Below are 12,107 nucleotides of genomic sequence, written 5' to 3' on the forward strand. Positions count from 1 at the left end.
ACCCGGCCAGTCAGAATTCTCATGTTTAAAACTAAGCAGATCAAGTGGATCAAAGACTACTATACAAACAAGATAAAACGCCCTTAAAAATCTTGTAGTACCCATTTCAGCTCTAGTTCTCTGGAGAATACAATTAATATGTATTTTTGAAAGTTTAGTGTTACTGCCTATAAAAAGCTGTTAATACTTGCTAGTTGTATTCCATATTGTGCATTTTCTAAAGAGTTTCCATAGAGTTCACTGAATTCAAGTAAACTGTGACTGGTTCTTCTCAAGCTTAAGTCTTGACAGTACACCCAAAATTCTCGTGCAGATAAAATACAATAGCATTTTGAGGCAAAGTGCTTCTGATATATAATCTTTCTTCCTCTGTTTGGGCTTGGTAGGTAACTTTTTGTATTTAAGTGTTTGATTCAGTTGCCTAAATATAAGTTTTTTTCTCAGACAGGGATGTGTGAAGAAAATACTTTGACATTGTGTACCAAATGTGCAGTAGGACAGAACTTTGCCTATGCCTTTGTGTTTCTCAAAATCTTGGCAATTTCTACATTCTAAATACGATGTTCATTACCTTCCTTTTCCATTGATATCAGTAGTTTTAGTAATGATTTAAAGAACTTGGTAGGAAAAAGGAGCTTTACCTTTACTAATTATCAGAAGCTTTGACCTCCCTTTACTTTTAAAAATGCTTGAAGTTTTCATATCTCAGTTCTGTGTTGTTGTTTGTTGTTTTTTTTTTCTCTCTAGGGTCTCTGCCTCTGCCTGGATTTCCAGTTTGACACAGTTGTCAAGGACAGGCCCACAATTCTTAGTAAGCTTTTGCTACTTCATTTTCTAAAGGCGGATATTCCAGCTTTGAGCTGGGAGTTCTTTGTGAATCGCTTTGAGACCCTGTCTCTGGAAGCACAGCTTCATCTGGACTGCAACAAAGAATTCCCTTTCCCAACAAGTAAGCAGAGTCCAAATCAGTTTGATGACCTTTTATCAACTTCTGGAATCTGAGCTGTGGGCTGCCTGCAAGGGTCTAAAGGAGCTGTAGGTCTCACATGTAATTCTCTGAAATTAAGGAATCTTTCAGGCTGAAAGAGTAACTCAAAATGGGCAATTTTTGGCTGTTTGCATACAGATTAGGCTATATTCTGCTGTGCCTTTGGGTGTCATGTTTTCCTCTCAGCAGGGTGTGATTGCCAGCTTCGGTTGAAATGCAGTCTGGTTCTACGATCAGCTATAACCCATAGCCCACTTGTTTTTTTTGTAGATGTTCTTACACTATCAACATTTCTCCTCTCAAAGGCCTAAGTCATGCCCGATCCTGTAGTGGTCTGTACTTGTTTGTACCATAGGAGCTGTATGACCCTCATAAAACAAACAAATACATGGGGCACAGCACACGAACGCTTAGAGCTGGTGCTCAGTTTATTCCTGCCATGACAAATGTTTGTAAATATTTCTCTGTTCATACTTGATTTCCAGATGAGATACCATGTCTCCTTCCATTCACTAGAAAGGGGATAAAAAAAATAATATGTGGATGATTGTTTGACATGCTGAGTAATTGAAAACTTTGTTACCCCAGTGGTGGCCCATGAGGCAGATCTATAACCATCTGATTTGCTTGGAGGAGGTGGGGACAGCTGTTTGGACAGCATGTTCTCCCTCAGTAGCCTAATGCCGCCTCCTACACTTGCACAGAGCTCAGTGCCTAAAAAAAAGCTCAGGTGCTGCATCCAGATAGGATATGGGAGGAACTGCAAATGTATTTTCTTCTCCATGTGTGAGTAGCTTGACCCAAAGCTAGGAACTGCTGCTGTGGCCTCAGGTGTGCACCTCGGCAGTAGTTTCTAGAACCTCAGGCTGCAAATGTAGGGTCATATCTTCACATATTAATATTTGGGAGTGGTTTAAAATTAAAAATATGCAAAAGATATTTTTTAAGTTTTTTTAGAACTTTTTTTTTCTCTTTGCCTTTTCAGAGACAGAAGTGGTGCAAAGGATGGGTCACTGGCCTTAGTCACGTAGGGTTTGAGTGCACTACAGGCATGAATACGGAAGAGTGTTGGGGCCCCCACTAAGACATGCAGTGATACTGCTGGCAACACCACTGTAAATGCATAGTCACAGTCACATACAGATTTTTGGAGGCGCTGCTCAGATTCAGATGATAGGTGTAGGCAGGACAGGATGTTGATGAGGAAAAACTAGAGGCCACATTTGGGTATGAGTGCACTAAACGCGACCTGTACTTGAGAGATTTCTGCCATTTTAAATAGAAGGCATCTCATGTTCCCTTAGCCTGAAATTCAGGTTTGGGTTTCAGAAGCCTGTTTTTGTCCAATCTCTAAAGAAAGAAAGAAGCAACAGCATAATTTAAAAACACATTTGTGTCATTTGGGGCTTTATGGATTTTGAAATGAGAGCATGCAAATGAGTACCTTGCAGATGGACCCCTTGAGCCCATATGGAACTTTCTTGACTTGAGTGGGACCTGGGGCCCAGTTGCATTTGGCACTTGGCAGCATTAGGTCCTCACCATGCTGTGGAATGAATCCTAACTTGGTCAATTGCATTTGCAAAGCTATCACTGCTGTCCGGACAAATGTCGCCAACCTCAGTGATGCAGCAATGTGGAAGATCAAGAGGGCTCGTTTCGCACGTAATCGCCAGAAGAGTGTGCGTTCCCTGAGGGACAGTGTGAAGGGACCAGTGGAGTCAAAGAGAGCGCTCTCCCTCCCAGAAACCTTAACCTCCAAAATTCGTTGAGTATCTATTTATGTTTTTGTGACATGCCTGTATCTTCTCCGTTAGGATCGTATCCTATTGCTGGGTACACAACAGAATTGTCAATATTTATCCAATTGCGATAGCAAATTTAGGTATCTGACTGATTTGGGCACTGTTCAGATAAAGTCAGTGAGTTTGACAACATAGACAAACATTGTCAATGCTGTGTTTGTTTAAAATGCCAGAACAAAATACTCCAAGATTAGTTTGTGGATAGAATTTGTTTTCATTTGTGGCTAATACACAGTAGCTTTCACTACAATAGATACAGTGTTTAGATAAAAATTCCTGTTACAATTTTATTTATTAATTGTAATTATTAATCAGTGTCTGCAGCATATGCTAGACATCTTAAAAATAACTGTTAATGTCTCAAATGAACTTTTGGATATCTTCAGAATTCCTTTGTTAAGAAAACAAAGCCCATGCAACACATCCTTCCTGACAGCTTTTGTAGGAGGACCTGGGTGCTGGAAAACCATAGCCCTGTATGGAGTGCTGTACAAATCATAGAATCCTAGAATGGTTTGAGCTGGAAGGGACCTTAACAGCCACCTAGATCCAACCCCCTGGCATGGGCAGAGATACCTCCCACTAGATCAGGTTGCTCAGAGCCCCATCCAACCTTTTCTTGATGTGTTCCCAAGGAGAAATAAAGCTTACCCATTCTCATTTAGAGAGTTTACGAGCACAATCAGTCTTTATGTTCAATAGGACCTTTCACATTGCTCTCATCCATATAATTGAGACTTGGATAGCTTAGATTGTTGGGCTAATGTTAATGGTATGGGCTTCAACAAGGCCAAGTCCTGCACCTGGGCCACAACAACCCCAGGCAATGCTACAGGCTTGGGGAAGTGTGGCTGGAAAGTGTCTGGCAGAAAAGGACCTGGGGGTTCTAATTGACAAGTGGCTGAATATGAGCCAGCAGTGTGTCCAGGTGGCCAAGAAAGCCAATGGCATCCTGGCTTGGATTAGAAATAGTGTGACCAGCAGAAGTAGAGAGGTGATTGTCCCCCTGTACTCAGCATTGGTGAGGCCACACCTGGAGTATTGCATCCAGTTTTGGGCACCTCAATTCAAGAGAGATATCGAGGTGCTGGAGCAAGTACAGAGGAGGGCAACGAAGCTGGTGAAGGGCCTAGAGAATAAATCTTAGGAAGCATGCTCGAAGGAGCTGGGAATGTTTAGTTTGAGGAAGAGGAGGCTGAGGGGAGACCTCGCCAATGAAAGGTCATTGTAGAGAGGTTGGTGCTGGTCTCTTTTCACAGGTAATTAGTGACAGAACAAGAGGGAATGGCTTCAAGCTGCAACAGGGGAGGGTTAGATTGGACATCAGGAAATTTTTTTTCACAGAAAGAGTGGTTAGACACTGGAATAGGCTGCCCAGGGAGGTGGTTGAGTCACCATCCCTGGATGTGTTTAAGGGTCGTTTGGATGTGGTGTTGGTGGGTATGGTTTAGGGGAGAACTTTGTAGAGTAGGGATGATGGTTGGACTCGGTGATCTCAAGGGTCTTTTCAACCTGAATAGTTCTGTGATTCTATGGTTCTATGATAATAGGAACCTGTAAAATGTTTAAACCAGAGTGCTGGTTAAATTAAAAGGCAATTTCTTTTCTCCAAAACAAATGCCACCATATATTGGGACTCTTTAGGTAATCCTTCTTGACTGATTTCTGTTCCTACATAGGGGCTCCTGTGAGGTGACTCTTCCACCAGCAAATCAAGCAATGGAGAAAACTAGAGTTATAGAAGACGGTCCACAAAATCTGTAGGGCACAAAAATGACATTTCAAATGGTTGCACTCACTGCCTGACAACAGTGCATGAGCAGATGAACATAAATATGCTAGCTCTGAATATATGTTGTAGTATAAGATGTCAGTACTGCTTCTTTAAAGAGTTGCTCTTGTTTTTCTGTTGTGTTGGTTTTTTTTTTTGTTTGTTTGTTTTTTTAAGCTGTGAGCTTGACCAGACATGAGCAGTCTGCTCCAACACTTGGAGGAACACCAGAGCAAACACCAGGTGGGTTTGACAAGGGAGGTGTTTGATGGAACAGGAAAATGAAGGCACTAGGGCTAGCTTTCTTGTGGACTCGGGAGATAAACTTATGCAAGATGGAAGTTGCCTAAAAGGCACAGTAAATCACATCTCAGCATGGTTCCAAAAGGTGTAAATTGAATTTTGCTCTTGGCCTGTACTGAAAACTGCCCCCAGTTCTAAATAGTACTTGAAGGCTGGGAGGAGGTTATTTGGAGACAATCAGCTATGCTGGCAGCGCCTCACCCTCCTGTGTTTCATTAGCCACAGGAACAAGTTAATCTTTAGTAGGCTGGCCCCATGGGTCACCTATTAACAGCCTGGTCTTTGAAGAGAAAGCAGACAGAATGCTTTTGATTGTTTGTACTGTAAATTACACTTATGTCCATTGTATGTTTATGGACATCTTAACCCCTTTATTTTATATTTACTGAAAATTTGTAAAGATGTCACCATTTTGTCAGGCATTTGTAGAATAGCTAGCTCAGCAGGATCCAACTAATCTCTAGGTAATTGTGACTACTGACAGTTCTTGCTCCAAGTCCTGTGTAGACTGAGCATTTGGAAGTGAAGAAATCTCAGATTCAGGTATTTTCATATTCCTTCTTCAAGACTTGCAATCTTTCTAACAGACACAAATTCAGAATTAGAATAGATCAGCTTACTGGGTGATCAGCTGACAGGAAAATACCTTGCCAGTGTGGGCACTGACTAAGCTGTGAAATGGATGGGAAGAACTTCTGAATTAGCAGTATATAGCCTTATCATGCTATCCCAATGAGAGCTGGAAATCAAGTAGTTCCTTACAGAACATAGGTGCAGACTCATAGAAGGAAGAAGTGAAATAATGCTGCAATGAACAGATGTGTCAGTGAACGGCACCACCCACCTGCTGTATAGTGGGCTTAGAGAAACTTGTCCCATAGGAAATGTCAGTCTCACAATAGGCATTGTTAGCCTCTGTGTTTTTTTGATTGGATGTATTTTGGCATTTCAAAGCTTCAGTTTCCAGGCTCAGGTAAGTTAAACACCAAAGCTGCACAATCAGGTTTCACTAAAAATGTAGATATATTAAAAGTGGAATATGGCTAGTATCCACTGATAGGAAGAAAAATCTGATAATAGGATTCAGAATTATCACGGATGCTTTGGAAAAGTTATTGTAAAATAGTTTGGGTTGGTGTTTATTTTTTTTTTTTTTTTTGAGCTTTGACTCATCATTTTTAACACTTTGCATTGGCAGTACCGGGCATATCTGATTTGCCTAAGGAACTGACTGACTCCTAAACATAGGCTGTACATCTGCTGTAGAAAACTATTTTATACATACCACTCAAATGAATCAGTCCTCATGCTCATCTCTTCTTTCTGGAACTAAAATGGTAATCCTTGTACAGTTCAAATGCAAGCTGATTCAGTCTGCCTTCTGTATGGGTTAAACACCAGGATCATGTATTTGTTCATCTGTCCTCTACAAAACCCTGGACAGTCACTTTGAGAGTTTCATTGATAGGCACGGGGATCACAACTGGGAATGAAGCATGATATAATTATGACCTGTTTTTTTATGTTATATTGTGGTATGCCTTAAAGTAATTTGAAGGTAAAGAGGCCCAATATCAGGAATGCATGAATAAAGAGATGAATCTGTGGGTATAAGGCTATATTGAATTCAGGAATGATGGCTGTATATTAACTAGCAGGCCAGGGGTTTTGGTGTGTGTGCATATGTATGTACCTTGTATGTAGGCACACAGATGCACACAGATTGAATATGTATGTGCACACATTTTGAGGGGTAAAAGCCACCAAAGCCATTGTAAAGACAGGACTGCTTTGGTTTTGCATTCTTAGCTTGATTCTGGAACAGCTTAATTTGGTACAGCATACCCCATATAATAATGTGGTAATAAGGTGAAAGTTTAGTTCAAACTTGATATAACTTAAAACCTGTTTTGGACAGCAGAGGAAGGTTTTCTGGTCTCTGAAAGTCTATTGCCTAAACGGGATCTTAGGGTTTTTGTAGTTTTAAACAAGCAGTTCTTCATTGCTGGTTCTTTGCATTAGTAGTAAAAACAGGAGGTGATGGACGTTCCCTAGACTTGATCCTTAGCAGAGCTATGACAGACTATTCAGGGTGAAGCTCTGTTGACTATACAAGCAGGAGCCTGTATAGTTTGCAGTGGGGGTAAAGTATGAACAACGAGTTTTTAATGCTTCAGAAAATGTAATACTATTTCTGGAAAGTAGAATGTCCGGAAAAGTCCTGGGAACTGTCCTGGGAACTGCATTTTATCACTGGCCTTCTAAATTAGGTTTTTCAGCAAGTGAAAATAAAAAAGGTTAGTCTTTCCACATTAATTACTCATTGAGTTTTATTTGAAGAACCAGGATTTATTTAGAGCACCACGATCCTTTGACTCACTCCATCTTATCTTCTGCTTTGTTTTATGGAAAATCTGACAACATGTAATAAAGATTAAAGTAAGCAGGGCTGAAGAAAACAGTCTAATATAATAATTATGAAAGTGTTGTCTTTTTTATATAATTTCATGGGAAAATTTAACCTGAATATATGTGGAAGTATTATTTCTCCAATGATGTCCACAAAGTTGATAATTTGGTGGCAGTGGGATTTGATTCTCCTTTAATGCATGGATGTGAAGAAATAATAGTAACACTCAATTTGGCAGAAATGCACTAGGATGGGAAGATAAGCAGCTTGGTTAAATATGAGAAAGCTAAGAAATGGAGTTCAGTGTACACAGTAGGTGTTAATATCCTGCAGAGCAACAGAGGAACAATGCGCTCAGAAATGCATGCCTATCTCCTGTGACTTCACCAGGTGTATTTGGGCAGAAATGGAGCAGTGAACTCTGCACAAAACATTCAGGAATATTCTCTACCCTGTTTATAGTCCTATGTAGTCTGATACCAATGTCTGTCTTGTGCTGATAGGACAACCCTCCCCAGAGAATGATAACACAATAAAAGACCTGCTGCCAGAGGATGCTGGGATTGATCACCAGACTGTCCACCAGCTCATTACTGTGCTAATGAAGTTCATGGCAAAGGATGAGAGCAGCGCTGAGTCGGACATCAGCAGCGCTAAAGCTTTCAACACGGTCAAGCGCCATCTCTATGTCCTGCTTGGTTATGATCAGCAGGAAGGATGCTTCATGATTGCACCACAAAAAATGCGTGTATCAACCTGCTTTAATGCCTTTATTGCTGGAATAGCACAAGTAGGTGAAGGTGCTTACTGCTTTTTGCAGCTATTACTCATAGCCTGTTGTCTAAATGGTGCTGGCGCAGCCTTACCTGTAACAGAATAATGGTGGAGTGTGGTAATCCTACTTAAACCTGCCCAACACCTTTTCAGTTGGTGAAAGAATTTGGAAACAAAGATGGCTGCTTGTTCTTTACTGTAAGAAGGCTCGTGTAGCCTAATCAAGTGCTTTCTGTAGGTTTTTGCTTTGCAGTTAAAAAGCAAACAGTTAAGTAGAAGTATGCTATTGCTCTAAACTTGCCTTACTTTTCTCATGTGTCATTTCCTCCATTCCCATTCAGGAAGACCTGGGACACATATGGTCTTGCTTGTTTCCCTGCATGAATAGTCTGTAAACTGACATTCTTCACGTTGCAGGAAGCTCATTCTTCTTTCTTAGAGTGCACCGGGACTTTCTGTTCTCCCTTTCCAAGGGAGTGGTGCCACCATTATGAACTTCTACCTATATTGCTATGATACATGACTGAGCACATCCTTGCCTTGTGCCTTCTTATTCCACTTTGTAAGGATAATAATTTCCTACCTCAAAATGCTCTTCTCAATTAATTCTTACTGATAGAGCAGTTGGCAATGTGAAGCTGAAAAATGTTTCATACTTGCAGAGTATTATTATTTGCAACAAATCATCATAATTGCTTCTACATTGTTTTGTTATCACAGTCTCTCATGAAGGATTGCCTCAAGGGAGAGAGGGGGTTGTGGTTTCAGATCTCCCCCTGCCCCAGCTCTTAAAATGCCTGCTGTTACCTTCAACATTGCTCAAAGCTGTCCTGGCCTCTTCTGTATCTGTGATTCTTAGCAGGATTTTCTGATTTGTACTCTTTAATCCATGATTTTTCAAAGTAATTTGTAATGTAGATACTTGGATAAACTTCTGCCGTTACCGAGAAGTCAGGTATCCATGTTTCAGCTGGCAGAATTGTAAGGTGTTAATATAAACTGGGTAGCTGCAAACACATCCTGATCCATTGTCTCGGAGCACCATTGCTGTGTGGTGTTAATAATCTTTCACTTGTTGAGTTTTAAGCTGAAGCATGTAAAAAGAGATTCAGACCTGTTGTATTTTTATCCGTGTAACAGACATAAACACTTTATATTTGGGGAGGATTTTTTTCTTAGTTGTAGGTCTGTGTTGTGAATCTCCTTTGCTGCAAGACAAAGGCTCTTTGCAGTCCACAGTTGCATTTACAGAGTGAAAACTCAGTATGGATCTCTTCAGAGATCTATTTCAACTACATTCCCTCCACTCGTCATAAATACTTGCTTTCCCCAGTCAGTTCCACAGAGGTTGGATTGGGCTAGCTTGCTGGTTTGTTGGGTTTTTTGCTTGGATCAACAAAAATGAAATAAAATTAAAGTCTCTGAATGGTTTGCATAATAGAATCCGAGGATTTGGAATTCTTGAAAGTATAAGATGCCTTTTTCTCTCCCTAGCAGCAGAAGTGGCCAAGTTTTGGTGTTTGCGGTCAGGGCAGTGTTGTCCCGCATGGTGGCAATGTTGTACAAGCCTTTCTGAGTGGGGAAGTCGGCAGTGCCGGGCTCGGCTCAGATCCCAGGCTGAACTCTGCTCAGCATCTGCAACGTTATTTATTCCAGATCTTCCTGTGACAACTTAAAAATAGGTCTGCTCAGCTTAAGACATGTCTGCATTACAGTATATGCTGTGTTAATGCAGGGTTCTGTCTTCCTTGTATGGATGAGTTTTTCCTAACCATGCTGTATAACTGTAGAACACCCTAACAGATGCAGGGAGGGACCATATTTGGTCATTACATATAATCTGTTTGATAGGCCAACCCTACATGGATAGACATGGGATCCATCTATTTAGCTCTATGCATGCAGCACAGAAATTAGAGACAGCTGCACATTAAAGAATTTTACAGGGAAAATCTTCTGGTAAGCTTGTTCAGTGGGGAACTTCAGATACGAGTTCTGTGTTTGTAAATTAGGCTCATCCCGTTGTTCTAATTAAAAAACAAATTTAAAAAAGCAAACCTGGAGGAGATGGATGGTGTGGATGAAACTGATGTTTGTGTCTGTTTAAATGGACATGGCTCCTGATAAAGGACACTCAGTCCACTGAAACTGTAGGGACATGTTAGAACTTGGGAATTCTGCTGGGGTTTGCTTGGTCTGCTTTATACCTTTTTGGGTGTCAACCAGTATAGGTCAGTGTCAGAGACAAGGGCTTTGTGGATCCTTGTTATGATCTAGTGTAGCTGCTGATTTCAGGACATTTGGCTTTAAATAATAATAGCTAATATTGCAAGATTGATGAGAAGATAATGAAAAACAGCAATTGAGTTTCAATTGAAAACACAGGGTAGTGGGTTTGTGTCAGGGATCAGTCATCAAGATTCAGACCTCTAAGACAAGCATCAAATAGCATGATGCTCTTCAGAGGTCCTAAAGGAGGGAGGGCTTATGACTAGCAGCAATAACAGAAACCTGTCTACAGCAACACCAACACTGACATTTGATGTGCATTTTATTTAGAGCCAGATATTTTTATTAGCTTTTTTCTTGGATCCTTTAGGATCTGCATGCTTAGACATTCTGCATAACATTGGAGACACTCTTACCTTTGCCATAGTGAAGAGATTCTTGTCTCATTACCTGATTCCAAAACATGGGGCTTAAAAATCCCAACAGCAAATGTTCCAAGCCTGATGAGAAAGTTATATAAACTGGCAATGCAGTGTTAATACAAAAAACACAAGTAACCAAACTATACAACCCTCACTCCCAAGCCCCACAATTGCATCCTATCAGTTAAACATGGGATATACCTAAGATGATTTTGCCTGTTGAAGTATGATCAACCTGTGCTATGATACAAGGTTGTCCCAGCAAAATAGATTTTATGAACTTGTCAATGTATGTTAAAATTTAAACTGCTTGGATTGAATGGCTTTCAGAACACATCTTCTTCTGTTTCACTTCACCCGTCTAGATAAAATGAGAACATGACAAGCTGGCAGAAAGTTTCTAACTGATAGTGAGACTTCCTTAAACGTGTCTGTTTCTTTTCAGTTAACTAATAGTTCAACTGTCTTACTTTGCTTTTCAACATCAGTGGATTTGATTTTGGTGAGCTAACTCCTATGCTAATATTCTCTTCAGGTGATGGACTATAACATCAACCTAGGAAAACACCTTCTTCCCTTGGTGGTGCAGGTGTTGAAATATTGCACTTGTCCTCAGCTAAGGCATTACTTTCAGCAGCCTCCTCGCTGCTCCCTCTGGTCCCTCAAACCTCACATTCGGCAGATATGGTTAAAGGCTTTGCTTGTCATTCTCTATAAGGTGAGTGGTCTTAAAAAGATGCTGTACACATTAAAACTTAGACTTCAATTTGAATTGTTTTACAAGGAACACCTAATTGTACTGCAAATAAAAGGAGCTGTAAAGAACACTTTTCCTTGATTTGCTTACTCACTGCATTTAATTCCAGTGTCTGGAATTAAAGGCTTCCAGTAGCCTTTCCCCTCTGCTACTGACCTATTACTTCTGCTGTATATATTGTCTTTCACATGGTTACTTGAGAGAGAAAAATATTAATTTGAAAATAGGAACATGCTACTTAAATTTCCAAGTAAGAGTATTTCAAGTAACTTAGAATTAGTTTTGTTTTGTTTTTAAATAGTAACTTGAAATGGGGGAGTTGTCTTAACAGGTTGTATTCTTTCACTGAATGATACTTTGTAGGGGGTGTTAAAACGTAATAAGCTTATGCACTAAATGGAGCTGTGAATAGTTTTTATATGCTCCACACATTTCTAGGGGGTCTGTAGGACATACAAGTCAGTGGAGATACTAGAAATGAATGATAATGTGCTGATTGAAGTGGAGTGTTTGGAGAGTAGTTGTGATGAGGGACCTTTTGCCATATTATTGATATTGGCTTTTTAAATATAAAAGTCAAGAAAACAATACATTAAATATTACTAATAGGGTTTTTTAATATTTTAAAAACAATTCTGTGTACAAAGC

At 40.2% G+C, this 12,107-nt stretch overlaps 1 protein-coding gene across 8 annotated transcripts in view; it reads left to right on the plus strand.

The window, feature by feature from the left end:
• Positions 1 to 12,107, plus strand: part of UNC79 (unc-79 homolog, NALCN channel complex subunit) — a 106,053-nt gene that overhangs the window by 39,806 nt on the left and 54,140 nt on the right. For 7 of the 8 annotated variants that reach the window (XM_051621927.1, XM_051621929.1, XM_051621924.1 and 4 more), the window contains 5 exons: positions 748 to 949; positions 2,576 to 2,755; positions 4,742 to 4,807; positions 7,781 to 8,067; positions 11,238 to 11,420. In XM_051621927.1, the coding sequence (XP_051477887.1) occupies positions 748 to 949; positions 2,576 to 2,755; positions 4,742 to 4,807; positions 7,781 to 8,067; positions 11,238 to 11,420 (918 nt within the window). The remainder of the gene's footprint in view (positions 1 to 747; positions 950 to 2,575; positions 2,756 to 4,741; positions 4,808 to 7,780; positions 8,068 to 11,237; positions 11,421 to 12,107) is intronic. The other variant, XM_051621926.1, reaches the window with a different exon arrangement.

This window comes from Apus apus, chromosome 5 (genome assembly GCF_020740795.1).
Source record: "Apus apus isolate bApuApu2 chromosome 5, bApuApu2.pri.cur, whole genome shotgun sequence".
NCBI lineage: Eukaryota > Metazoa > Chordata > Aves > Apodiformes > Apodidae > Apus > Apus apus.